This window comes from Dendrobates tinctorius, unplaced genomic scaffold (assembly GCF_039654945.1).
Source record: "Dendrobates tinctorius isolate UK_male_01 unplaced genomic scaffold, ASM3965494v1 ptg000004l, whole genome shotgun sequence".
NCBI classification, from domain to species: domain Eukaryota; kingdom Metazoa; phylum Chordata; class Amphibia; order Anura; family Dendrobatidae; genus Dendrobates; species Dendrobates tinctorius.
In genome coordinates, this window is record NW_027361672.1 from 38,659,373 (window position 1) to 38,686,316 (window position 26,944).

Below are 26,944 nucleotides of genomic sequence, written 5' to 3' on the forward strand. Positions count from 1 at the left end.
GCACACATTGTCCCCCCGTCCCTATATTCCCCCCTGTTGGCACACATGGCCCCCCATCCATATATTCCCCCCTGCTGGCACACATTGCCCCCTCATCCCTATATTCCCCCCCTGCTGGCACACATTGTCCCCCCATCCCTATATTCTCCCCTGCTGGCACACATTGTCCCTCTGTCCCTATATTCCCCCCTGCTGGCACACATTGTCCCCCCCGTACCTATATTCCACCCTGCTGGCACACATTTTCCCCCCATCCCGATTTTCCCCCCTGTTGGCACACACGGCCCCCCGTACTTATATTCCCCCTGCTGGCATTCACACAGGCCCCACATCCCTATATTCCCCCCTGCTGGCATTCACACGGGCCCCCCATCCCTATATTCGCTCCTGCTGGCATGCACACAGCCCCCCACATCCCTACATTTCCCCCCTGCTGGCAAGCGCATGATAAGATAATAGTTAACTCACCTTCCGATGATGGCTCCTGCTCCCAGCTCCCCCCGTGGCTCTTACTGTGTCTGTGCTGACATCCTCCTCCTGCAGCTGCACATTCAGGCACTTCATTGTAGCTACAGGACCTTCTGTCACGTGACCAATAGGACCTGCGGTCACATGACTCGCAGTGCACACTGGGAGTCACGTGACCACAGGTCCTACTGGTCACGTGACGGAAGGTCCTGAAGCTACAATGAACTGCCTGAATGAGCAGCTCCTGCCACACACCCTCGCAGGAGGAGGATGTCAGCACAGACACAGGAAGAGCTACGGGGGATGCTGGGAGCAGGAGCCATCATCGGATGGTGAATATAGTGATGGGGCTGGGGAGGGAGAGTGCAGGCATATGTAATATGCACTGCTCCCCTGTCTACCAACTCGGCGCTGCTTCAGCACCGAGGTGATGGACAGCGGGTGCAGTGAATATTACATGAGCCTAATGAGCGGGAGCACTGACCACCCGCTGTCTCTGCAGCCCGCAGCCAGAACACCCCAGCCCCTTGACACCATGCCAGAGCCACCCCCCCTACTCTATGAAACAGCAGCACACATATTCGGATTATAAGACGCACCCCCCAATTTCCCCCAAAATTTGGAGGAACAAAAGTGCATCTTATAATCTGAAAAATACGGTAAATAAATGTATAAGTAATTAAATTTATTGTGAAATTCCTGAAAATTTCAGGATTCAATTCACATGAATCCAATCAAATGACTGTAAGGCCTCCTCCACACTTCCTAGTAATTCCTGTACAGGAAAAAACAGTACTGGTGAGATCTGTCGTTTGTGTCCATGACATCTCTGTATCCTTATGCTGTCTGTGGTCCGTGTTTCACATCCGTTTGCCGTCAGTGTGTCCATGTAACATGAACCGGCGCCTGGGAAGAGCAGTACAGTTCGCGCTGATCCCCGATGTCAGTGGCTGAAGGCACCTCTCATTATTGTCGCCTCGTCTCCCTGTGATCAGCAATGCGGTGACATCATAGATGTTACCGCATGTCACTGAAGGTGCGTTCCCAGGCTCACTTCGCTGTGAGCTGGGGAAATGAACTGCTGTGACCTCAATGAGATCACCGCGAGCACTGTGAGAAAATTCTCATTGAGGTCTCATTGAAGTCACTGAAGTTCATTGAACTGCTCACAGTGAACTGTGGGAACACAGCTTCAATGTCCTGCAGTAACCTCTATGACGTCACCACTCATCACTGAAGGTGCACTCGCAGCACCTTATAGTCTCATGGTTTTCAGCCTGGATGGTCACATCATACCACCATTTAGGTTATAAACAAGATATCACAGAGATAGATTACACTCTGGGACAGTATTATTAATCTTCACTTCGGATAGGTGAGGTTTGTGGTTGTTATTTTTGTTTTTTTATGAGGGACAAAGGCTTCAATGGATTAAAAATAAGGTGAGTATAATGGTTGTTTATTATTTTCTATCTTTTACCTGGGACAAGGGCTTCAATGGAATAGGCATAAGGTGAGTATAACTGTTTTTGTTTTTAAATAAATGTTTAAAACAGGGTGTTGTGTTTTATTTCAAATAAAGGATTTTATTCTTGCTGTGTGTTTATTTCCAAACTTACTATGGCGTTAGTAATGGGGGCGTCTTATAGATGCCTCTCCATTACTAACTCCTGGGCTTACTGTCACATGACAATACAAAGATGATATCAACCCTACAAATATTACCCCACTTGCCACCACCATAGGGCAAGTTGGAAGAGCAAGGCTAAGCACCATCTTATGGTTGCACCATTTCTGGGGTGGCTGAGGGCTGATTTTGATAGCCTTGGGGGGCAATATCTCAGGCTATTAATATCAACCCACAGCTATCTGTTTAGCTTTTGCTGGTTTGAATTTATAGGGGACCCTACGTAATTTCTTTGAGGGGTCTCCCATAAATTCAGTAGGAAAGGCTAAGCAAACAGCCGTAAGATGCTATTAATAGCCTGAGAACCTAATGGGTAATGTCCCTTGTCCCAGATTATTAACATCTGTCCCCAGCTGTGGGCTTTGCCTCTGCTGGTTATGTAAACTGCGAGTAAGCACACACCGTTTTTTTATTTAATTTTTTATTTTACACAGGAGTTAAACAGCTGCTGCTGAATACAACTCCCATCATTGTTGCCTGGTCGCGCTGATCACAGGAAGATCAGGCAACAATGATGAGAGCTGCCTTCAGCCACTGGCATCTGGGATCAACACAAACTGTTCTGCTTTTCCCAGGTGCTGGTGGCTGAATCCAACTCCAATCATTGTCTCCTGGTTGCGCTGATCACAGGGAGACCAGGCAACAATGATGAGAGCTGCCTTCAGCCGCCGGCGCCTGGAACAGCGAGAACTGTACCAATTGTTCCCAGGCACCGGTACGTGTCACTCTGATGACACACGAAGGTCATTTGTGTGTCATCAGTGTGCACATGTGCTGCATGTATTTTGTCTGTCCTGCCCAAAAAAGCCTGATATGTCTGCAGGTTTTTCACATGGACTCACAGTCTGTGTGAAAAACCTGTCATGTGTGCACCACCATTGAATACAATTTCAAAACAGAATCATGCATGTTGAGTAAAGCTTTAATTCAAATGTAAGGCGCCTATAAACTCATCCTATAAATAATGCTAAGAGTCAGAAAAACATGCAGGAACATAGATGCCGGGATACAGTGTGGTACGGGGCCGGGATTGGGGGGTGGTCCACTGCTTACCACGGCCGGACGCGGCAAAGAAGAGACGGAGGCAAAAGTCAGTTGTAACAGATCCAGGTTTATTGGCCGTCCTCCTGACGACCTTAGCCATGCACCGCAGTTCCTTTATAGCTCTCCGTTTCCAGGCCCGGGTACCTTTCACCTTCCCTTTAGTCGTGACGACGTCCCTCGCGGATCTTTTGCTGGGGCTGTCCTAGACCAATCTACCGCCAGCGCTTCACCTGCCTGAGGTCGTCATCCAGTCGGTACTCCCAGAGCCTCGTCTGTCCTGCGGTACGTCGTGTCAGGGCCACCCCCCTGACTGTCTTCTCTTGTTAGTCCCCTGGTCGAGCTCTTTACCGTTCTCCGTCTTCTGTCCTGAGTCCTCCTCTGTTGAGCTCCTCCCGGGACTAGCCTAGCCTCTGGAACCCCAACCAGTCCTATTTATCCCCTCTCTCACTGGGAATTTCCCTCCTGGGTTCCTATCTCCCCGCCCCCCATGACTAAGCAGTTTCTATAGCCGTAAGCTGATGTTGAGTCCTGAACTACTCCCCCTGCCATCTTGTGGTCATTTCTAGGTACTGCACTCTCTTGTCTGTCTTTCCCAGCTATCACCCTGCTGTCCTTGTCAATCTCCGTCCATAGTGCACCAACTGTTCCCTCCTACTTCCAGTCAAGTCTGTCCGACAAGTCACCTTCCCCACACTAGCTCAGATTGGTTACCCCTTCAGTGTCTAGACATGAGTCAGTGTGAAGCAGTACTTCCCATATCCCTCATCTCACACTTAATATTCATCCCGTTCAGCAAAAATAGGTATACAACAATATACACAGTTTTTAGACAATCTAATAGTGTCCCATAATCAAGGGCACATAACCATCACATCCATTAATCTGGAGTAAATGTGAAAAACATGATACTTATCAGCCATAAGTAGAAGTTATTCCCTCACCCCGATGCGTTGTAGTTCTCAGGGTTCATCAGGAGATCCATAAAGGATGACAATGTCCCTCATGGAAGGCCAAAGAAAGATGCTGTGCGTGGCATCTTTACTAACGGGTGCCTCCATTTTATAAGACTCAAATGCGGTCATTTCTGGTTTCAAAGAGAGGCAATGTACATAGCAGAACACTAATTGACTGGGTGTGTTTGTGGGGTGCCAGGGTTTGGTAAAGCAGCAGCTCGTCCACGGCTACCGCCCTGGGCACCTTACATGCTAGCTGGCCGCAATGTTGCTGGATTCTTTTGAGGGCCGGGAAGGGGTTAAAATGAAGAAACAAAATATACTAGGCTCAACCGTAGGCTCCCAGCACTCTACGGGGGTTTTTGTTCCTTCCAACACTGAGGCCATCATAGTCACGTGGTTGGGGGTCACAAGTCTAGGACGATGATAACGTATGACGTGGCAGCGTGGACCTCGGCATAGTGTAATCAAAGACTCAAGCAGAAGACCATGGAGCATCGGTCATGCAGCATAAGTGGTCAAGTGTGGGGCCTAGGACAAGTTAGTATAATGTGGCCTTTTATATATTATTATTTTTAACCCGTTCACTCACCTCAGTTATTATATTTTGGTTTCTAGACAGGGCAAAGAACAAAATTAAACATCTATTCAGGCACTTTCAATTCAAGTTGTTGATACCAAATCAAATCTGACATCTGCTGTTGAGCAATTCTTTCCAAAACTACTTTTGGGAGATTCTTTATCTCTACTAATAGTGCTAATGCATTATTTTTCAAGACATTTTCTAACTCAAACAGGTCAAATCAAATGCACTGGGAAGCAACGGTAAGTCAAAATTATAATTTGAAAAAGTCTTAGCTTCCAATTCTAGACTTCAGTTTTTCTTATTCCCACACTGAATTGTGACTGAAATGCAAGAAAAATGAAACAGGGAACCTGAGAGAACACATAGCACAGTTTTTAATTGTTAAATGTTATATGTGACTTATGCAAAAATAATTTCTATTCCCACTTAAAGTTAAGCAATGGATTCTGTCATGAATAATTATTTGTATCTGCCACGGATAGACTGAAAACCCAATATACTGGACTATTGCATAGTAAGCTGTAATCTGTGAGTGACACTCTTGTGGTGATATGATATGTAAGATAATAAATTTAGGATCTAGAGTAGGGGTCTCCATCCTCTTGTTCAGGAGCCATATGTGGCTCACAGACCCATGATGTATGGCTCGCGGTTGTCTGCCAACTTGCTGCATTAGCACAAGAATGAGCAAACATCTATAAAGAGGAGGTCTCCTGATGGTGACTTTTTTGAGTTGCCCTGCACAGAAGAGCAGATCTAAATGCACATATACTATATTGGCAGGGTAGGTTGAGAGGTAACTATGGTAAACTGGAGATTGGATGATACTATACTATGTTAATGGAGTGGTAAAGCTGGATGTGATAATTTGGTGAGGGTACTTCGTGTGAGAGTTGTGAATGGGTATAAAGTCGGAAACCATGGCTGTAAATATACTGCCTATAACGGAAGGTGGCACAAGGTGGTTTCTGTGGGGAAGCTTTTCTGTCATTATACCAGTAATCGGAGCTCTAGGTGACACTATGGTGGGGAATGTTGGGCGCTAGATGTGGCTCGTGAGCATCTCTCAGAACTGACTGTTGCTGTAAACGTAAGAAAGGTTGGGGATCTAGAAGAATACTGAAAAAATTTGCTGTAAATTGGCAAACAAGCATTGGGGAGATTCTACATATCCCTTGTGTAATATTATACATTATTACGCTCTGGAGGATGTTTCATAGGCACAGCGGTAACAAATAGCATGGTACTGTTAGAGCGTCCTGAAGACCCCCATGTTGAAAGACAGCTGTCTGATAACATGCATTGTGCACTTATTTGTATGTATTAAAAAATGGAAAATGAACATTACCTGTTTCTATATTCAGTTAATACTTGATAAATACTGATTAAAAAAGTCTGATTCTCAAAGCTTCCCAGAACGCAGTCCTTGTATATTCGGAATTCTGCCGCTGTCACTGCTTCTCCCTCTGGAATCTGAGATAAATTAAACTTGAATTCCTTATGATGTCTTAGACGAGGTGAAAGTTCCTTTTCATATTCAACTAAAAAAGAAACATTAAGAAAACATCTCAGTGGGCAAATGACTAGCAAGAAGTAAAAACCAGATAATACACAAGGGTTTATTTAGATGGATTAAAGGGCAATCAATAGTTATTTTTCTAAAATGTGAAATTATACATTTTCTATATTAATTAATAGTTTTTTTAAATTATCTCTGCTTGCTTTCAATCACAGGAACTTTTTTTTACTTATTGTGAGTGAAAATCCTGTGAATCCATCACCTGGTCATATGAGGGACATAATGTTGCATGGCTGAAAACAAGACACAGCTCTAATAACTGTTATGTATATAGCCCTAACCTGTGTGCCCATGAGCAGAACAGGTATGTTTTCATTATTCAATGTATCACCTTTATTTATTAAACAAAATATTCCTCAAAGAGAACCCGTTGTCAGGTTTTTGCCATCAAATTTCAGAGAAGCATAATGCAGAGACAGACAACCTGATTCCAGCAGTGTCACTAAGGCTAGTTTCACATGTGCGCAGTGTTTTATCTGCATACATTCGCATGCCTCATGCGTACATATATTAAACATGGTGCACGCAGGGTGCGGCTAACGCAACATGTTTCAGGCATGCGCATGCGGATGAGTGCGTCAAAAAAATGCATTACTGTCTATGGGAACGCATTGGTACACAATGACATGGGTACGCATGCGTTCGATACGCATTCGTACTTCAGAATGAGCAGGTTTAGGAAATGGTTTCATCCACTCCCAAAACAAAGCTGTTTATAAAAGGAAGTGTGGAAACTGCAAGGCCATTACTTTCAAGACTCTGGATCTGACAACAACACTGGCTATGTACTGTAAGTATATAACCTTTGAAAATGTCTGTCTCTCTCCCCGCAGTCTGTACTTTGCACTAATTTTTTTTTCTTTTCCTTTTGGACTGGTTGTCTCCTGGTGCTGGCGTCTGTCCTGGTGCTGGCGTCTGTCCTGGTGTTGCCGTCTATCCTGGTACTCCTGTCTCTCCTAGTGCTGGCATCTGTCCTGATGCTACTGTCTCTCCTGGTGCTGCCATCTGGTGAGGACAACACTGTCTATGTAAGTATAGAAGCTTTGAAAATGTCTGCCTCTCTTAATTTTTTCTTCTGTTCCTTTTAGACTGGTTGTCTCCTGGTGCTGCCATCTGTCCTGGTGCTGACATCTGTCCTAGTGCTGCTGGCTCTCCTGGTGCTGCCGTCCAGATGAGAACAGCACTGTCTATGTAAGTATAGAAACTTTGAAAATGTCTGTCTCTCTTAATTTTTTTCTGTTCCTTTTAGACTGGTTGTCTCCTGGTGCTGGCGTCTCTCCTGGTGCTGGCGTCTGTCCTGGTGCTGCCGTCTGTCCTGGTGCTGCTGTCTCTCGTGGTGCTGCTGTATCTTTTGTGTTGTCTTACTATTATTTAACCTTTTTATTTTTTTTACTAATGTTTTTCTTTTATTTTCACCACAGAACCTTGTGCAGCACAACACAACCTGGATCATACTCTGTTGAAGCGGACCCTCATCGACCAGACAATGAACAGACGCAGTCCCAATCATCCACCAGCGATGTAGCAACCTGTCAGGCCTCACAGGCTGAGGAACAGGCATCCGCTGGTCCATCAGGATTTCCCCTCTCCCAGCCTTCTGCCACTGCTTTTGTTGGGTCTTCTCGTCAGCGGCAGAGGGCCTGGGAGAGGTCACTCATGCCCGAGTTTATGCACTTAAGCTCGGTCTTCCAGGATGGGATTAAGGTGCTTGGTGATAGACAGAAGAGTGGGTTTAACCATGTGAACACACAGGATGTCAACAAATGCCTTGACCGACTGGAAGCCGACCTTGAGAGACCGGCGCAACATTTTTTTCTGCAATAGAGCGAGAAGTGTCAGAAAACCTTATGCCTCAATTCCAGCTCAACATCATGCAGGCCTGCCAGGCTGCTTACAGCCACGCATTGCAGCAGCAGCAGTCCCTAAGCTACAATCCACAGGCCGGAGGATATTACCAGCAGCTGAACATATACTTTACAACTCCCACAGCACCGAAATATCCTCCACCACCACCGCCTTCAGTTCACAGATCCACCACGCTGCCGACTTCATCATCCCTGCAGCCAGCAGCATCCACCACTCTCCCAGGTTTATCATCCCTGCAGTCAGCAGCATCCACCACGCTCCCAAGTTCAGTACCCCTGCAGCCAGCAGCATCCACAACACTCCCAAGTTCAGCACCCCTGCAGCCAGCAGCATCCAACACGCTTCCAAGATCAGCACTCCTGCAGCCAGCAGCATCCACCACACTACCCAGTCCAGCACCATGCCAGAAGACAGCTACAGAGGCCACCACTCCTACTTGGCCAAGAAAACAAAGGACAAAAAGCAGATTACCACCAGAACGAAGACCCGGAGGCAAAAGTCCCTGCCAAAATTGGACCCACCACTCCACCCTCACCTAGCAATGTGTCTCTGTTGTCAAATGTGTCACTACCTTCCTTTTTGTCTGTACTTTCCAGTTTGTCTATCCATTCCCATGATTCCATCCATGATCCAATCCTTCAATATGTTGCCCCTTCCCCTGTAACCCCTTCCTCATCAACTAGCCACTGTTCACATGTTCAGGTTTTAAATACATTAGATAGGGACTGCTTCAATAGGGGTTACCTTGACGCGGTGGAGCAGCTTGGTATACTTTTTTTGCAAAAAAAGTATCGACTAAATACCCTGTATTTGTTATCATCTTTTTATCAGCACTTGATGACTACTGGTATATGTTTTACTGTAGGATATTTCTGCACAATTGTCATTCTGTGCTCTCTGTTTGAGTTTGAGTCAGTGGGTGGTATGAACAGTGTCCTACCGACTTGTTCATATGTGTGCATGTCACATGTGTTTTTAATCCAGTTTTTTCCATGCCTATGCATGATTTGAGAGACCCCACCCCTCTCTTGAGTGACATGCACATAAAGAGCTTGATAACACCACGTGCCCATACCAGGAAGTGCCTGTCTTCATCCTGTTCATTTAGACACTGTTCACATGTTCAGGTTTTAAATACATTAGATAGGGACTGCTTCAATAGGGGTTACCTTGACATGGTGGAGCAGCTTGGTATACATTTTTTTTGCAAAAAACGTATCGACTAAATACCCTGTATTTGTTATCATCTTTTTATCAGCACTTGATGACTACTGGTATATGTTTTACTGCAGGATATTTCTGCACAATTGTCATTCTGTGCTCTCTGTTTGTGTTTGAGTCAGTGGGTGGTATGAACAGTGTCCTACCGACTTGTTCATATGTGTGCATGTCACATGTGTTTTTTATACCACCCAATCCTCACAGCTCCACACCCCCAAGGTTCACCCCATCTCACCCTCAGATAGACCCCAATCCTAAACCCAATTATTTTGTTAAATACAATTTTTATTTTCTTTGTAATATCTGTGTTTTCTTTGTCCCTTTAAGTGCCACCGCCACAAACACACACATGGGTGTATTGTATTGTTGAGGGAACTTGTAAAGGGTGTTTTAATACAGGTATTTTATTATTTAATTCTGCAAACATTACAGGTACATATTAACATTGCAAGTACATTTTATACCATTACAGGTACATTTTACTTAGCGGCTTAAACCATTCCGTCTTGCCATGCCACATGTCCATTATCAGAAACAAAGTATGCAGCAAACTTATCCCTTATCTGGGCAAATTCCACTGTAGTTCTCAGAGGGTGATCTTGGTAGTCATGCAATGTAACAGGTTCCTCAGGTTCTAAGTTGAGTCCCTCTTTTGCCAGGGTGAAATTGTGCATAACAACACATGCTTTCACAGCCTCATCAATTGTCTGTTTTTAGATTTATGGCTGTTCCCAAAATGCGCCATATAGATACAGCAAGTCAAAGGCACACTCCACAGTTCTTCGTGCCCTTGTCGGTCGGTAGTTGAAAATCCATTTGGTGTGATTCAAGTCCCTACTTGAGTAAGGTTTTAGGAGGTTGGCACACATTTGAAAAGCCTCATCCCCAATCACAACAAATGGCATTGTTGGTCCTTCAGTGTTGGGAAGAGGTTGTGGCTGTGGAAAATTGAAATTATTATGATACAAACGTTGGCACATGTCAGAGTTTTTGAAAGTTTGAAAGTAATTTCCTCGTCCAAATGAGCCAACGTCCACGGTGACAAATCGACATTCAGCATCTGCAATCGCCATGAGAACAGTCGAAAAGTATTTTTTGTAATTAAAATATTCAGTTCCACTTCCAGCAGGTTTCATAATCCGAATGTGTTTGCTGTCCACAGCCCCCACACAGTTAGGAAAATCACAAATGTCCTTGAATTTCTCAGTATTTTCCAGCCAGAGATCAATTGTGGGTTGGGGGAGGAATTCTTGAAGCAGAACATCACATAAAGCCTTGCAGGTGTCTCCAACAATCCCAGAAAGGGTGGACATTCCAATCCGGAACTGGAAATGGAGAGATGATAAGGTCTCTCCGGTAGCCAGGAATCTGTTGAACAGAAAATGGAAAAAAAAATAATACATGGATTTTCTAACAATAATACTATGAACATGTGTTTGTTTTTCACAATTACGTACCTCAGACCCTGTGACCCACCAACAGACGTTCCTCAGCAGGAATTGCTCGACGGAGTTGTGTGTCATGCCTGGTGATGGATCCTCGGACACGTTGCAGCAAGTCATCGAAACTCCGTTCAGACATCCTCGCGTAGTCAAAAAACTTCTGAGCGTTTTCACCCAGCTCGGTGTACAAAGAGTGGTAGGCTCCAATGGCTCTCTCGGAGTTCAAGGATGAGGTGTTGCCAGTAGCAATGATGACATCTTCTCAGTCTTAGTCTTCTTTCTTCTTGACAAGCAAAAGCAAAGGCAACTGCCAATTTCAATTGTAAATTCAGATAATCATAGAAACTCTCCATGTCAAGGTCCATCTTGCAGCTGGATACAGCAGACAAGGATTTCCTCAGCGCAGTGTGTCTATATACATAGAAAGCTCATGAGGCACGCCCATTGGGTGTCTGATGTCAAGGAAAAGCCACTGGAAAACATTGGAAATATCGAACGCATGCGCATAAATAATGCAAGCGCATGCCAAAATGCATGCACATGCAGCATTTTTTTGCTGTCATGCATAATATGATGTGGATAATAAACGCCACGTTTGCATGCGTTTTTGCATGTGTTTTCGCATGCGGATGATACGCTGTGGACTCAAACGCAAATGTGCACCTAGCCTTACTGGGTTGTTTGCTGCAGTTTTTGATAAATATTTATCAGCAGGAGATTATTAATATAGGACTACTAAACTTGATGCCATGTAGTCTTCCATATTCGTGAACTCTGTATAAACCTGCCCCCACTATTGATTGGCAGCTTTCTGCTTATGTACAGTGTATACAGAAAGTTGTCAATCAATGGTGTGTGTGGGTAAATATATATCTCAACATTTAGAGAAGTATGGAGTCGGCTTCTAAAAATAAAAGAAGGTCCCATCTATCAGAAATACAGTTGTGCTTAAAAGTTTACATATCCCAGCAGAATTTGTGCTTTATTGGCCTTTTTTCAGAGAATATGAATGATAACAACAAAACTTTTTTTTTCCACTCATGGTTAGTGGTTGGGTGAAGCCATTTATTACCAAACTACTGTGTTTTCTCTTTTTAAATCATAATGACAACCCAAAACATCCAAATGACCCTGATCAAAATTTCACATACCCTGGTGATTTTGGCCTGACAACATGCCCAGAAGTTGACACAAATGGGTTTGACTGGCTACTAAAGGTAACATCCTCACGTGTGACCTGTTTACTTGTAATCAGTGTGTGTGCATGAAAGCTGAGTGAGTTTCTGGGATCCAGACAGACTCTTTCATCCAGCCAATGATGTTTCTGGATTGTGAGTCATGGGGAAAGCAAAAGAACTGTCAATGGATCTACGCTAAAAGGTAGTTGAACTGTATGAAACAGGAAAAGGATACAAAAAGATATCCAAGGAATTGATAATGCCATTCAGTAGAGTTCAAACTGTGATTAACAAATGTAAAATCAGGGGCTCTGTAAAAACAAAACCACAGTCGACCAACAAAAATTTCGTCAACAACTGCCAGGAAAATTGTTTGGGATGCAAAGAAAAACCCACAAATAACATCAGCTAAAATACTGTACTCTCCGAAAACTATTGGTGTGGCTGTTTCAAGATGCACAATAAGGAGGCACTTGAAGAAAGATGGGATGCATGGTCAAGTCGCCAGAAGAAAGCCATTACTGCATAAATGCCACAAAGTATCTTGCCTACAATAAGCAAAACAGCACAAAGATATGCCTCAAAACTTCTGGAACAATGTAATTTGGAGTGATGAGACCAAAATTGAACTTTTTGGCCACAAACATAAACGTTACATTTGGAGACAGGTCAACAAGGCATATGATGAAAGGAACACCATTCCTACTGTAAAGCACGGAGGTGAATCGCTGATGTTTTGGGGATGTATGAGCTACAAAGGCACAGGAAACTTGGTCGAAGTTAAAGGAAAGATGAATGTACCAAGTTATCAGCAAATACTGGGAGGCAAATTTGCAATCATCAGCCCAGAAGCTGCGCATGGGATGTAATTGGAGGTTTCAACATGGCAACGATCCAAAACACAAGGCCAAGTCGACCTGTCATTGGCTACAACAGAACAAAGTGAAGGTTCTGGAGTGGCCATCTCAGTTTCCTGACCTCAATATTATTGAGCCACTCTGTGGAGATCTCAAGTGTGCAGTTCATGCTAGACAGCCCAGGAATTTACAGGAACTAGAAGCTTTTTGCCAAGAAAAGTGGGCAGCTTTACCATCTGAGAAAATAAATAACCTCATCCACAACTACCACAAAAGACTTCAAGCTGTCATTGATGTTAGAGGGGGCAATACATGGTATTAAGAAATGGGGTATGTAAACTTTTGATCAGGGTCATTTGGATGCTTTGGGTTGTCATTATGATTTCAAAAGAGAAAACAGTAGTTTGACAATAAATGGCTTCACCCAACCACTAACTATGAGTGGAGAAAAGGTTATGTTATTATCATTCATATTATCTGAAAGAAGGTCAAGAAAGCAAAAATTCTGCTGGGGTATGTAAATTTTTGAGCACAACTGTTTATGGCATTTCTTCTGGATTCTCATGAGTATTCGAGGTGAGATAACCATTTATTGCACATATGAAGCTCACTAGACATAACCAAAAGGGCATACCCACAGGACATGCTCAAGACCTGTGCTACATTAGCATTTAAAGAACCACTCAAGTGGGTTTTTTTAGAGCTAAATAGGTGCTTCTAATGCCTCCATTCTTATACTCACCCTCCAGCATCTTCACCTCTTTTTGGTGCCATTACAGTCACGTGACGCCATCTTGTGACTGCATCTTCAGCCTGGCCAGACATTAGAAGTTACATCACATGTTCTCAATGCAAGTCTTTGAGAGCTAGAATGGGTCTTGCATTGAACAGTGACCTCTGGATTACTTCATGAAATACTGGGGCGATCCGGCAGGTTACAAACTGCTGGAGACCGAAGGGTGCATCGGCGATAGAAGGTGAAGACGGCTGTAGATAAGCATGAGAATAGGGACAGGGACCTTAGATTAGCGACACCACTCCAGCGGTAAAATTAAAATCAACCGCTGCTAAAGTCAATTTTATACTTTGAGTCATTGGCTGTATCATATGATATAATGATTTGTGTACAGTTACAATATAGTAACAATACAGTAATATTAGTAAAATAATGAAAGCAAAGGTGTAATAGTTAATTGTGGTGGTGACTTATGGCACAACCTGGAATGGGCTTTACTTACTTGTTGGGTCCCGTAGAAGCTACAATGCCATGGAATTTATACCCATGATCTTGATAAATGTGCTAAACATTATGTATATAAGCCAATACTAATACCTCGGCCTTATGCGGTCTTATCTACATTACAATTATTCCAGGTATGTCATGTAACTTACTTGCAGACATGCCAAATCACTCAGGAAACACATGATCACTAGGAAATGCGGCTTATCACTAGCTCCATTATCAGGAAGTAGCTTTTTATGGATGGAATGTAGCTAAACGTCAAGCAAAGTGAGCTGCCATTGTATGTGGATGTAATCTCTGGTAACTTACCTTGTTTCTTACATTAAATCTACACTGTAGCACTAAAAAAAACTATAGTTGTAGGTTTTTTTTCCACAGGATCCGGATTTCTCTGATGCTTATTTACTGCACATTTTTCTAATCACTGGTCATTTCATCTTGGTTTCCTCTTATCCTTTTATTTAAAAAATATTTCTCTTTTTGTGTAAAAAAAACATGAACTGATTGGAAACATAAAAAGTTGAATGAACCTTTGACTTGTGGAAGTTCATTACATGAGATTTCTTATCTCACACGTATCTATGTCTCGTCTCTCTCATTGGCTTTGTCCTTAGCATAACGAAAATTGTACTTCAGGCACCGTGAACTGAATATCAGTATGAACTACTTCCTAGGCGCAATATTTACAACATAGTTCAGTTTGGCTTTTGGCCATAAAGATCATAAAGTATTTTAGGCTGTATTCCTACATCTCAGATGATTTATGATTCAGCTGGACACAACTGCTGACTAGTTATGCACTTTCTGCACCCTTCTGGCTTCCACAGCTGGATCAAAAGATTTTGCATGTTGGATTGGTTTTGGCATCAGTTTCCCTCTAGCATTTCACTAACTAAGGTACTTGCCTCTTAGTATTATGTAGATGAGTCTAGGAAACACAGAACTATCTCCCATCACATTGGACTATTGCCTTCTGAAGGTAAGTGTTATAACTGCTTCCATAGGTAAATAATCTTCTACCAGTCACAAAAATACTTACGTGACAGCATCCATCTACAGCATCCTGAAAACGGACCATTTGGCTTTATATGACTCCTGATCCTACAGGGCAAAAATGTAGCCAAAATCCTGAGTCTAAAGGTATACACAAAATTGTATAGCAAAGTAAGGGAAGGACAAAAAGACTGACACCAATGCAATATAAATACAGTCATATGTTAAAGTTTGGGCACCCCTATTAATGTTAACCTTTTTTCTTTATAACAATTTTGGTTTTTGCAACAGCTATTTCAGTTTCATATATCTAATAACTGATGGACTCAGTTATATTTCTGGATTCAAATGAGGTTTATTGTACTAACAGAAAATGTGCAATCTGCATTTAAACAAAATTTGACCAGTGCAAAAGTATGGGCACCCTTATCATTTTCTTGATTTGAACACTCCTAATTACATTTTACTGACTTCCTGAAGCACTAAATTGGTTTTGTAACCTCATTGAGCTTTGAACTTCATAGCCAGGTGTATCAAATCATGAGAAAAGGTATTTAAGGTGGCCACTTGCAAGTAGTTCTCCTATTTGATTCTACTATGAAGAGTGGCATCATGGGCTCCTCAAAATAACTCTCAAATGATCTGAAAACAAAGATTATTCAACATAGCTTTTCAGGGGAAGGATACAAAAAGTTGTCTCAGAGATTTAACCTGTCAGTTTCCACTGTGAGGAACATAGTAAGGAAATGGAAGAACACAGGTACAGTTCTTGTTAAGCCCAGAAGTGGCAGGCCAAGAAAAATATCAGAAAGACAGAGATGAAGAATGGTGAGAACAGTCAAGGACAATCCACAGACCACCTCCAAAGACCTGCAGCATCATCTTGCTGCAGATGGTGTCACTGTGCATCGGTCAACAATACGGTGCACTTTGCACAAGGAGAAGCTGTATGGGAGAGTGATGCGAAAGAAGCCGTTTCTGCAAGCACGCCACAAACAGAGTCGCCTGAGGTATGCAAAAGCACATTTGGACAAGCCAGTTCCATTTTGGAAGAAGGTCCTGTGGACTGATGAAACAAAGATTGAGTTGTTTGGTCATACAAAAAGGCGTTATGCATGAAGGCTAAAAAACACAGCAATCCAAGAAAAACACTTGCTACCCACAGTAAAATTTGGTGGAGGTTCCATCATGCTTTGGGGCTGTGTGGCCAATGCCGGCACCGGGAATCTTGTTAAAGTTGAGGGTCGCATGGATTACGCAGGGGATGGATATTTCAGCAAGGCAATGATCCAAAACACTGCTCCAAATCTACTCAGGCATTCATGCAGAGGAACAATTACAATGTTCTGGAATGGCCATCCCAGTCCCCAGACCTGAATATCATTGTACATCTGTGGGATGATTTGAAGCGGGCTGTCCATGCTCGGCGACCATCAAACTTAACTGAACTGGAATTGTTTTGTAAACAGGAATGGTCACAAATACCTTCATCCAGGATCTCATTAATAGCTACAGGAAGTGACTAGAGGCTGTTATTTTTGCAAAAGGAGGATCTACGAAATATTAATGTCACTTTTATGTTGAGGTGCCCATACTTTTGCACCGGTCAAATTTTGTTTAAATGCAGATTGCACATTTTCTGTTAGTACAATAAACCTCATTTGAATCCAGAAATATAACTGAATCCATCAGTTATTAGATATATGAAACTGAAATAGCTGTTGCAAAAACCAAAATTGTTATAAAGAAAAAAAGGTTAACATTAATAGGGGTGCCCAAACTTTAACATATGACTGTAATTGGATGCTGAGCTGTCTGTGTCTTGAGTGACAGTTTAACTGTCCAATCAGGGCCAGCGTATGCATGGCTTGTCCGTGAGTAGTGACTGGCGTCACATGACATATGGCCCATGCATTTGCTATTTTTCACCAGTATGGATCCTGTTCACACGCTCTGTGACCAGGTGGTGAATATGACACAGATGATTCAAGATATGGCCAAGGAATATCAGATTCTTGAATCATCGCAATATCAGTTGCAGGGTCAGATAATTAGTTTGATGCAAACTTTCCATAGCCCTCCACTGCCGTCAGTGACTGTGATGTCAGTATCCTCTGATGTGCAGTTGGATTCTCCCGAATCAGTAATGACCCGACCTGACATATTTTCAGAGGAGAAAGACCTGTTTAGGGTGACCAGGTAGAGCTGTAGACTATTCTTTACTCTGCGACCCCAGTCATCAGGGAATGAGTCCCAGTGGCTGGGAATAATCATGTCATCTGTTACGCTTTTTTAATACCTTAGGGTTAATCTTCAATGAACCTTACAGAATCCAGATAGCAGAGGTAAATATCATGAAGCTGACACAGGGGGCTCCACCGCTGAGGACTAAAGTACAAAGTTCTGGCAATGATTCACTGAAGTTCTGTGGAATGATGCTGTTCTCAGGTGTCAGTTTTGTCGAGGCCTGTTATATACACTTAAAAACACTCTGACTCTGCATACTACACCCTGTTCCTTGGGGGAGTCCATGACTCAGGCCATTCAGTTGGATATCAGGATTTGGGAGAGGCATGATGAGTGACAGGAGGTTTTGGTCATTTTCCCCGAATTTTTCCACCTACCTGAGGCGGAACCGGTGGAAGTTGGAGCTGCTAGCTCTCGGACCATTGAGAGGAGATGTCGGGGTGATCTCGGACTCTGCCTCTACTTTGGTCACACTGGAAATTTTCTCAAGGACTGCACGATGCACCCTCAAGCAAGCAAGCGATCGGGAAAACACCTAAGTCTGTGTAATTGTCGAGGAGGTCACCCAGACTTCCAGATACATTTTATTCCTCAGAAAAAGTACTGCTGAATGTGGAACTACTTTCCTCAAACCAGTCATTATCAGCAGTAGCCTTCATTGATTGTGGGTCTGCTGTCAAATTTATTGCTCAGGACTAGTCCTGAAATTAGGATTAGGGACAGTTACTTTGGAGAGACCTATTCAAATTGTTGCCATTAACAGGACACCAATACTCCAGATCCTTGTCAAGCTTGTAAATAATAATAATAATAATCTTTATTTTTATATAGTGCTAACATATTCCACAGCGCTTTACAGTTTGCACACATTAGCATCGCTGTCCCCAATGGGGCTCACAATCTAAATTCCCTATCAGTATGTCTTTGGAATGTGGGAGAAAACCAGAGTACCCGGAGGAAACCCTCGCAAACAAGGGGAGAACATACAAACTCCTTGCAGATGATGTCCTTGGTGGGATTTAAACCCAGGACCCCAGCGCTGCAGTGCTAACCACTGAGCCAACGTGCTTCCCTTGTAACTGTGGAATTCTGCTATGGTTTGGATAATTTGCCTGCTGGGTTTGTATTGGGGTTTCCATTGATGTGTATTCATAATCCTCTTATTGATTGGTGTCCGAAAGATACTGTTAAGTGGAGCCCCAACTGTTGTAAGAGATCACTCCACTGAGACAGCCTTGACCAAAATTACTAACGACCTACTCACAGCCAAAGCAAACGGACAATCCTCTATACTCCTGAGGAAGACCTGTAATCTGCTTTCGACACAGTTGACCACTGCCTCCTACTACAGATCCTCTCCTCCTTTGGCATCAAAGACCTTGCCCTATCCTGGATCTCCTCATACCTTTCCAACTGCACATTCAGTGTCTCCCACTCACACACTACCTCCTCATCCCACCCTCTCTCTGTTGGAGTCCCCCAAAGCTCTGTTCTAGGACCCCTACTCTTCTCAATCTATACACTTGGCCTGGGGCAACTCATAAAGTCCCACGGATTCCAGTACCACCTTTATGCTGATGACACTCAGATCTACCTCTCTGGCCCAGATGTCAACTCTCTGCTGTCCAGAATCCCAGAGTGTCTATCAGCCATATTCTCCTTCTCCCCTCGCTTCCTCAAGCTTAATGTTGATAAATCTGAACTCAACATCTTTCCTCCATCTCACAGATCTTCCTTACCTGACCTATCTATCACAATTAATGACATCACACTTTCCTTCGTACCGGAAGTCGGCTGCCTTGGAGTAACCTTTGACTATGCCCTGTCCTTCAAACCGCACATCCAAGCTCTTTCTACCTCCTGTCGCCTCCAGCTCAAAAATATTTCCAGAATCCGTCCTTTCCTCAACCCTCAATCTACTAAAATGCTTGTGCATGCCCTCATTATCTCCCACCTCAACTACTGCAACATTCTTTTCTGTAGCCTCCCTGCTAACACACTTGCACCTCTCCAGTCCATCCGTAGTTCTGCTGCCCGACTAATTCATCTCTCTCCTCGCTACTTCTCAGCTTCTCCCCTCTGCAAATCTTTTCTCTGGCTCCCATTCCCTCAGCATATCCAGCTCAAATGACTAATTCTGACCTACATGGCCATCTATAACCAGTCTCCCCCATATGTCTCTGAACTAATCTCCCGATACCTTCCCTCACGTAATCTCCGGTCCTCCCAAGACCTCCTTCTCTCCTCCACACTTATTCGCTCCTCATCCAACCGCCTCCAAGACTTCTCCTGATTATCCCCCATCCTCTGGAATTCTTTGCACCAACATGTCCGACTATCAACCACATTCGGATCCTTCAGATGGAAACTGAAAACCCATCTCTCAAGAAAGCTTACAGCCTGCAATGACCCTGCTACCTCCTCACCACTAACGGAGATATTGCCTCAACCCACACCGGAACTGCTGCAACCCACCAACCTACTGTCTCCTTCCCCACCATCCTGTAGCATGTAAGCCCGAAAGGGCAGGGTCCTCTCCCCTTTGTATCAGTCTGTCATTGTTAGCTTGTTTACTGTAAGTGATATCTGTAATTTGTATGTAACCCCTTCTCATGTACAGCTCCATGGAATCAATGGTGTTATATAAATAAATAATAATAATATTAATGTGTTAGTTCTGTACAAATTTTCTCCGCTAGTTTGGAGAGTCTACCAGGTTACCTGAAAGACTTTGGACATGTGTTCTCTGGAAAAGAATCAGTGATATTACCTCCCCATCATCCTTATGAGTGTGTTATTAATCTTATTCCTAATGCAAAATTACTTAAATTTCATCTGCATAATTTATCGGGCCTTGAACCAATTGCTATGAAAGTACATGTAAATGAAAGTTTACGGAAAGGTCATATTCATCCTTCTTCCTCACCTGTAGCTGCTTGGCTTTTCTTTGTTAAAAAGAAAGATGGGGTCTCTCTATCCTTGCCTCGATTTCAGTGAATTAAACAAAATTACTGTTAAAAATACCCACTTCCACTCATCCCTTTATCAACCTACATAATCAGTTTACGGGGACAAAATGGTTTTCTATCTTAGAGGGGCTTATAATTTGCTACGTATCTGGAAGGGTTATGAGTAGAAAAAAAGCGTTTTTAATGTCAGAGAGTCTATTTGAAAATCTTGTCATGCCTTTTGGGTTAACCAATGTGACAACAGTTTTACAAAACTTTATGAATGATATATTTTCTGATTATATTGGAAGGTTTATTGTGGCATACCTTGATGACATTCTAATTTTTTCTCCTGATCTGGATTCGAAACATGAACATGACCATTTTGTTTTATAAAAGATTAGGGAAAATTCTTTGTTTGCTAAATTGGAGTACTGTACTTTTCTGTTCAAGAAATATCCTTACTGGGGTACATTGTATCGACAAAAGAGTTTAAAATCAATCCTGGGAAGTTGTAGGCCATAATCTAGGAAATTTATGTCTGCTGAGACAAAATTAGGATGTTGGGAAATGCGAACTGCTCGCCATAAAATTAGTTTTTGAAGAATGGAGACATTTTTAAAGAAAACTCATTTTGTTACTGTGAGGAAGGATCATAACAATTTAGCTTATACTGAATCAGCTAAATGGTTAACCACAAGACAAATCAGATGTTCCTTAACATTTCCTAGGTTCAATTTTTATATCACATTCAGGCCGGGGTCCAAGAATGTGGTGGCTGATGCCTTATCACTCAGCTTTTATTCAGTTCTCCTCCATAACCTCCATCCTCCATTCTTCCTCAGGATATTGTGGTTTCTATGGTATCTTCGGAGTCAAAAGAGAAGATCCATAGAGTCCAGTCATTAGCTCCTTCCGCTACTCCAGGGTCCAAATTATTTGTGCTTGTGTACTTAAGATTATGTCTGTTGTAGGAGTTTCATGATTCTGAAACTAGGATCATCCTGGGGTCATAGCTACACAGAAAGCTATTGCTAAACTTTTTTGGTGGCCATCCTTGCCTATTAATATTAAATATTTTGTATCCGCTTGTGAACTTTGCACACCCACTAAAGCATGTCATAACCGGCCGGTTGGGGCTTTGCCAGTTTCAGAAAGACCGTGGACTCATTTGTCCATAGATTTCATCACAGATTTACTTTTTTCCGATGGGAAAACTGTTATGGGGGCAGTAAACAAGCTTATTTTGTTCTGCTACTGGGATTATCATATGTTGAAACACTTTCCAGGTTGTTTATCAATGATGTGGTGAGATTGCATCAAATCCCTCTGGACACTGTCTCTGATAGAGGGGTGCAATTTGTTTCAAAATTCTGGAGAGCGTTTTGTAGGAAACTGAGTATTGATTTGTCATTTTCACCTGCTTACTACCCTAAAACAAACAGGCAGACAGAAAGGACAAATCAATTGTTGTAACAAATCTTAAGGTGTTTCACTGCGGCTCAACAGGAGAACTGGTCCTCATTTTTAACTCTGGCTGAGTTCGTCTTTAACAGTCCTGTCAGTCAGTCCACTAGAACCTCGCCTTTATTTTGCAATTATGATTTTAATCCCCATTGATGAATTTTCTAGGATGAGTTCTGGGTCTCCTGGAGTAAAGGTAGCCATACGAAAACTTAGAAATGTCTAGAAGTAGGTTCAGAAGAATATTGGGTGGCTCACTTTCAATAAAAATGGAAGAGCAACAGGAAACTTTCGACTCATCCCACCTTCAATACAGGTGATAAGGTTTGGTTATCATCCAAAAACATTAAGCTGAAAGTACCATCAGTGAAGTTGAGTCCTAAATTTATTGGCTTGTATGAGATTCTGGAGGTAGTTAATCCAGTGGCCTTCAGATTAAGACTTTGACGCTTTGCATCTCAGATGTGTTCCACTGATCTGTTAAAGGAGTCTGGCCCGTCAGTGTCGTCTGCCTCGTCTTTGCCTCCTCGAAGTTTCTGTCGATAGACGTTTTGAGTATGAGGTACAGAGGAAGATGGATTCTCAGAGTGTTCAAAATTATCTCCAATATCACGTTCATTGATGGGGATATAGATCCGAGGAGAGATCCTGGGTTCCAGCTCGCTCTGTGAAGGCTGATTGTCTGGTCAGGTCCTTCCTTCGTAGGTTTCCTGGGAAACCTGGGGGTCCATCGGCCCTCCTACAAGGTTACTGTCGCAATTCTGCCAATCAGTGTGTCTGGATGCAGTGAATGAAAGTTCTGCCATCCAATCTGGGACAGGGGCATGCTGAGCTGTCAGTATGGTAAAGCACAGCTCAGCAGTCCAATCGGATGCCGGAGAGTGCTGAGCTGTTAGTGTCTTCAGTGACAGTTTAGCCATCCAATCAGTACCAGGGTGTAACGGGACTTCATCCATGTGTCTCCTGTATTGGAGTAATTACCTAGCTAGTTAGTCAGCTCTCTGTCTTAGATTACTGCCAATTGTAACATTGCTGAAGAGGTGTGTGTGCTCTGTGCTCCTGGTCTTGTTTTCTAATCTTTGTTGTTCAACCTTGGATTTACCTTTGAACTTGCATTTGCCTAACCCTTTTGTCATGATCTGCTACCTTCTTTGAATTCTGACCACGGACTGTGACCTGATTACGCCCTTATCTCACCCCTCTGTCTATGATGTATCCTCCTTGTTTTTGACCTTGGACCTCTTGACTACCCAGCCTCGCAGCTTGTCCATGAGTAGTGAGTAGCGTCACACAAATGTCATTGTTGGCATTCGGTCTAGGTGTAATATGCAGTGTCTTTTGGTCTCCAAATGTGTATTATGGCATCTAAGAGTTCAATCTTGGTCTCATCTGACCAGACTACATTTTCCTACAATTTCACAGACTTGTCTAAATGATGGTGATCAAACTTTAAACATGCTTGAACATGCTTTTTGCTTCAGCAATGGAGTATTGCTTGGTAAACATGCATACAGGCAAAGGAGATTTCGTGCAATATTTATAGTTTTCTTTAAAATAATTCTATCTCCTGATTCCAGGTCTTTCTGTACCTCTCCACATGTGGTCCTTGGCTCTTAGACAACTCTTCCAATAATTCTTTTCATTCCTGTCTGAAATTTTGTGGGAAACACCTGGTTGTGGCTGGTTTATGGTGAAATTATGTTTTTTCCACTTCCGGAAGATGGCCCCAACGGTGCTCACTGAAATTCTTCTGCAACCAATGCCATGAGTATGTTTTGCAACAATAAGGTTGCGAAGATCTTGAGACAGCTCACTGGTTTTATCCATCATGAGATGTTTCTTGTGTGGCACCTCGGTAATGAGACAGCTTTTTTATGCGCCATCATTAATTTATGAACATCTGTGGTTTGATTTCTTTGCCTGTGTGGATTGGATGGTTTGTAACCAACATCTGTTGAGAATTTCATGCCAATGCTTATTTCACCTGATATATATATATATATATATATATTATATATACACAGTACACACCAAAAGTTTGGACACACCTCATTCAAAGAGTTTTCTTTATTTTCTTGACTGTGAAAATTGTAGCTTCACTCTGAAGGCATCAAAACTATGAATTAACACATGTGGAATTATATAATTAACAAAAAAGTGTGAACCAACTGAAAATATGTCTTATATTCTAGGTTCTTCAAAGTAGCCACCTTTTGCTTTGATTACTGCTTTGCACACTCTTGGCATTCTCTTGATGAACTTCAAGTGGTAGTCACCGAAAATGGTTTTCACTTCACAGGTGTGCCCTGTCAGGTTTAATAAGTGGGATTTCTTGCCTTATAAATGGGATTGGGACCATCAGTTGTGTTGTTCAGAAGTCTGGTGGATACACAGCTGATAGTCCTACTGAATAGACTTTGTATTATGGCAAGAAAAAAGCAGCTAAGGCTACTTTCACACTTGCGTTTTTTTGCGCTGAGCACCGTGCGCAGTGCAAACGCACATAAAAAACGCATCATGCGTTTGTGTGCGTTTTTTTGCAGTTTTGCGCATGTTTTTTAAAAAAACGCATGTTTTTTAAAAAAACGCATGTTTTTTTGCGCTGACGTGCGCATTACCATGCGCATGTCAGCGCACCCATAGACTATAATGGGTGTTTGGGTGAATTTTGTGTGCATTGCGTGCGCATGCGTTTTTTTGGGACAAGTCGGACGCACAAAAAATGCAACAGGATGCATTTTGTGCGTCCGAGCGCACACTACAAAAAAACGCATGCGCCTACAAACGCGTACAAACGCATGTGTATGCGCACCCATGTAAAGTATAGGAAAACAAACGCATGCGTTTTTTTGCGCAAAAAAACGCAAGTGTGAAACCAGCCTAACTAAAGAAAAATGAGCGGCCATCATTACTTTAAGAAATGAAGGTCAAAGTTTTCCCAATTTTTTGGACTGACTGAAAGTGTCCCCAAGTGCAGTGGCAAAAACCATCAAGCACTACAAAGAAACTGGCTCACATGAGGATTGCGCCAGGAAAGGAAGACAAAGAGTCACCTCTGCTGTGGAGGATAAGTTCATTTGAGTCACCAGCCTCAGAAATTGCAGGTTAACAGCAGCTCAGATTAGAGACCAGGTCAATGCCACACAGAGTCTAGCAGCAGACACATCTCTACAACAACTGTTAAGAGAAGACTTTGTGCAGCAGGCCTTCATGGTAAAATAGCTGCTAGGAAACCACTGCTAAGGACAGGCAACAAGCAGAAGGGAATTGTTTGGGCTAAAGAACACAAGGAATGGACATTAGACCAGTAGAAATCTGTGCTTTGGTCTGATGAGTCTAAATTTGAGATCTTTGGTTCCAACCACCGCGTCTTTGTGCGACGCAGAAATGGTGAATGGATGGACTCTACATGCCTGGCTCCCACCGTGAAACATGGAGGAGGAGGTTTGATGGTGTGGGGGTGCTTTGCTGGTGACACTGTTGGGGATTTATTTAAAATTGAAGGCATACTGAACCAGCATGGCTACTACAGCATCTCGCAGTGGCATGCTATTCCATCCGGTTTGCGTTTAGTTGGACCATCATTTATTTTTCAACAGGATAATGACCCCAAACACACCTCCAGGCTGTGTAAGGGCTATTTGACCAAGAAGGAGAGTGATGGGGTGCTACGCCAGATGACCTGGCCTCCACAGTCACCAGACCTGAACCCAATCAAGATGGTTTGGGGTGAGCTGGACCGCAGAGTGAAGGCAAAAGGGCCAACAAGTGTTAAGCATCTCTGGGAACTCCTTCAAGACTGTAGGAAGACCATTTCTGGTGACTACCACTTGAAGCTCATCAACAGAATGCCACGAGTGTCCAAAGCAGTAATCAAAGCCAAAGGTGGCTACTTTAAAGAACCTAGAATATAAGACATATTTTCAGTTGTTTCACTCTTTTTTGTTAATTATATAATTCCACATGTGTTAATTCATAGTTTTGATGCCTTCAGAGTGAATCTACAATTTTCATAGTCATGAAAATAAAGAAAACTCTTTGAATGAGAAGGCGTGTCCAAACTTTTGGTCTGTACTGTATATGCAGTGGCATGTAAAAGTTTTTGCACCCCTGGTCCAAATTATTGTTATTGTGAACAGCTAAGTTAGTTGAAGATTAAGTGATCTCTAAAAGGTCTAAAATTGAACATGACACATTTCCTTTCTATTTTAGGCAGCTAAATTTTTTTTTCATTTTTTACATTTTAAAAATTACAACAAAGAAAATGGTCCGATATAAAAGTTTGGGCACCCTTAGAGATTTGTGTGCTGAGATTATTTTGACCAAGGTTTAAGACCTTAATTAGCCTGTTAGGGTTATGGCTTGTTCACTATCATCGTTAGAAAATGCCAGGTGATGCAAATTTCCCAGCTTTAAAAAAACCCAGCCTCCTCTAACCTTGTGCCAAAAAACAGCAGCCAGGAGCTGTGAATTAACAGCTGCTATCAAACCCAGAGGTTAGTAATGGGGCAGCATCTATCAGACATCTAAATTATTAACCCGGTAAGTGAATAGTTAAAAAAACACACATATATATATACATACACACTGGAAAAAATACTTTATTTGAATAAAGACTCCCCACTTCCTCTTTCACCTATTTATTCATTAAGAATAAATCCAGGAATGTCGAAGTGAGGTCAATAGTGAAATATCCCATGATGCCCATGACGCCCATCAAATCCTATGGAGTCTCATTCTGAGAAAGTTCTCAGAACGAGAATGCATAGGCCTAATCCTGGTCAGGGGATGAATAGTTATGCACACTGGAAATTTTAGTTATTTTGTTCTATTTGTTGCTTTCTTCAGAATAAAAATAAAACCAAATGTTCAGTTTTAGGCATCTTCTTTACATGAACTGATGCGAACCATAAAAAAAACAGTGAAATTCCAAGTTCTGAGGTTGCAAACCATGAAAAATGCCAAGGAGGTGAATACTTTCGTGAGCCACTGTACATATTTATACTGTATATATACAGTCATATGTTAAAGTTTGGGCACCCCTATTAATGTTAACCTTTTTTCTTTATAACAATTTTGGTTTTTGCAACAGCTATTTCAGTTTCATATATTTAATAACTGATGGATTCAGTTATATTTCTGGATTCAAATGAAGTTTATTGTACTAA

General features: G+C 42.5%; 1 protein-coding gene across 1 annotated transcript in view; it reads right to left on the reverse strand.

The window, feature by feature from the left end:
• The window catches only part of BMP6 (bone morphogenetic protein 6), a 311,140-nt gene that overhangs the window by 105,001 nt on the left and 179,195 nt on the right, over window positions 1-26,944 (reverse strand). The window contains exon 2 of the mRNA XM_073567047.1: window positions 6,087-6,279. Coding sequence (XP_073423148.1) covers window positions 6,087-6,279 — 193 coding nt within the window. The remainder of the gene's footprint in view (window positions 1-6,086; window positions 6,280-26,944) is intronic.